We start from the raw sequence: 2,941 nt of genomic DNA on the forward strand, positions 1-2,941 counted from the left end.
TTTATAAGGCTAGCTAAAGATGACATTAAAGTTTTTTAACTATAAATTTGAGGATCGTCTCTATCAATTTTTTGTTTGTTTTAATTTTACATTCAAGCAAAGCATAAAAAGCAAAGCATAAAAAGCAAAAGAAAATATCAAAATACAATGACAATTTGTTGAAAGTTTGTTCTTTTGCATTCAACATGAGAGACCAAGTTCTCAATAAGGTATATAAATTACATGCTCACTCACACATTGGCAAATAACTTGTAACTGTTAGCATCCAGTGCGATTTGCCTCACGGAGGCAATGCAACCAAGCACAGTCAACCCAGAAAAGACAATGGCGATTACTGTGTTGACCCAAAAAACTATTTGCCTCGTTGATGCTCGGAACGTTATGTTATACATCACAGCCGGTATTACAAAGTCCAGTGGCAAGATTGCAAATGCTCCTATGACTGCAATGAGGTCCCCAAAGAAAGGAATCATTGAAGCGATGAGGGTGCCTAAGGCAACAACTAATGATCGAGAAATGATCCTTGGAATAATATTGCGGGGGGAGTACTGATGTTTTTTTGGGTCGGCCAGGAGCTTCTCAAGCACTTCATTTGTTGGTTGTAGGTAAACCTACATAAACACAATTTTACTTAAATTTTCTATGTGAAAAGCCTAAATTAAATATATTTCTCTAACTTTAATCGAAGTTAGTAATTTTTACCACAGAGACGGCAAAAATTTGGACGATGGAGAAGAAATTGATCATCATGTAGAACCACTTGGGAATAAGAACACTGCCATCTGAAGCGAAGAAGTTGGTAAGGATGTTGCTTTGTGCTTGGTTTCCGAATGCCCAATAGCCTGAGATTGCAACACTGAAAAAGGTGCTAATCACCACCGCATAGCAGAGACAGAGACCTTTAAACATTTTGCCTTTTACTGGTGGAGCAACAGTTGCCTGCAATATATATTTTTTAATATGAAAAATCAAAATTTTTGAAAAAATCGAAGTTATTTTTTTTTTGTCTAAGATACGTTTTAAATAATAGATTTTGTGTTTACCTGAATTTCTGGTATAATCCCACTCCCATAAGTTGTAGCAATTATAGATATTGCATTAAATACACCAAAAAGCTTGTTATTACCCGAGACTGGTATCGAGTAGTCTCTTTCTGGAGCACGTGAGGAGTGCCCTGTAAGTCATAAACTCATGTTTATTGAAATAATTAAGAAATACTAAAAAAAAATATTTAGCTAAACTCTCAAGCCATTCAACTTTCTCATCCTTTCTCATTAATTAAAAAAAAACATAATTATTCAATGAATAATGATTTTATGCAATATTTTCTTGCAACACTAAATGTAATTAGCCTCAAAATATATTTATGCAGTGTATGTTATTCTAATTAAAATTTTTTAAAACAGTAAAAATGTATGAACCAAATAAAAATTGTAATTACGGACTGAAAAGAAAGACAATAAGAAAGTTGTCCAAAATGAAAAATCAATATTATAAAAATACCAACTTATGCTTTGTTTGGGATGGTTTCCTTATTATTCTGCTTTTAAGATTGCAACCACAGTTTTTATTTGACCAATGCTTTTAATAAATTTGTGCTAGGACCCAGTTTCCAAAAAAATCATTTTCTCCACAATAACTTTACAATCACCTTTATAAAATGATACAGTCATTCCAAACATATCCTTAATTTATCACTGTTTATAAATATATCACTTCAACTAATTTTTGTTAACTCTTCAAATTATCTTCACATATTTTTGAAGAATTAACAATTAAAACTATCTTAATTATGAACATAATAGACCACAAATTTGATTGATCCATTGGCTAAAATCCTCTAACTCCTATATATATTATATAATTAATCAAAAATACAAGTAAAAAAAACTAATTAAATTGAAATATACACAAACAATGCAAGTGTCATGAACTTATTTGAAATATGAATGAAATGACTTACCAATATAGATAGAGCTTGCTGTAGCGCAAGCACTGTAAACAAGGCAGAGAATGAGGGAGATGAGGTTGAGATGCCTCAGGGAATGGAAGGATGGGATTTGTGCAAGAAGCAACATGAATAATCCTCCGAACACTATAAATTCATAGAGCTTCATCGTTCCATCTGGCTTCTCTAATAAGTACATAGCCTACAAGATCAAAGACATGGACATATAAAATTAAAGTTTGAATAAATATCTACAATGCAGCTGGTATTATATAAAATTATAATTTAGTTAACAAATCTTCAGTTCGAATGCGCAACAAAATTAAAAACCCTAAACTTGAGTTTAGTTGGATGGGTAAAATATTTACTTTTTATTAGCTATATCTATATCGTAATTTCTTGCTTTAGCAACTTGGATTTAAGTTAGATGATCTAAATTTTGGGTTGTTGTGAGATTTTTAAAATCTATAGATGACATATTCTGATTTATATTAAGGCACTATGATCAACTATAGATAGAACTTCAAGTAATTATTAAATAATAATAATAATATTGTCACATCTTTAGAAAATTCATCCAATTAAACACAAATTTTGTTGCAATACTTAAATTGAAAACTTTCAAAATTAAACTCAAAATCATCTGAATTTTGATTCGAGAAAATTTATAATCAAAATGAATGAACATTTCAATGAGATGGACAATACCAAACCAAAGGTAATTTTTTATTTACAACTTTATCATCATGATCTTCATTAATCTTGAATTAACCTTGAATTAACTCACACTGAGTTGCAACTTTATCAACATGATATGTGATTTTAGAAGATGCACTTCAAAAGGTTTTTAGCACAATATCTCTTCCAATATCCTTAAATTGAACCACCTATATAATCAACTATTATAATCAAGTTTATGGTAATAGGCACTTCTTTAATCTATGATAAAATCATCATTTAACCTCTATTATCTAGGTTTATGACTATTTCATC

At 30.3% G+C, this 2,941-nt stretch overlaps 1 protein-coding gene across 1 annotated transcript; it reads right to left on the bottom strand.

The window, feature by feature from the left end:
- Positions 1-230: 230 nt before the first annotated feature.
- LOC110101824 (GABA transporter 1) lies at positions 231-1,673 on the bottom strand. Its single transcript, XM_028693315.1, has 4 exons — positions 1,652-1,673; positions 1,044-1,174; positions 703-939; positions 231-611 (listed from the first exon to the last, which is right to left on the bottom strand). The coding sequence occupies exons 1-4, from the start codon at positions 1,671-1,673 to the stop codon at positions 231-233; spliced, it is 771 nt and encodes a 256-aa protein (XP_028549148.1).
- Positions 1,674-2,941: the final 1,268 nt, after the last annotated feature.

Source organism: Dendrobium catenatum, unplaced genomic scaffold, assembly GCF_001605985.2.
Source record: "Dendrobium catenatum unplaced genomic scaffold, ASM160598v2 fragScaff_scaffold_257, whole genome shotgun sequence".
In the NCBI taxonomy this organism is placed as follows: Eukaryota; Viridiplantae; Streptophyta; class Magnoliopsida; order Asparagales; family Orchidaceae; genus Dendrobium; species Dendrobium catenatum.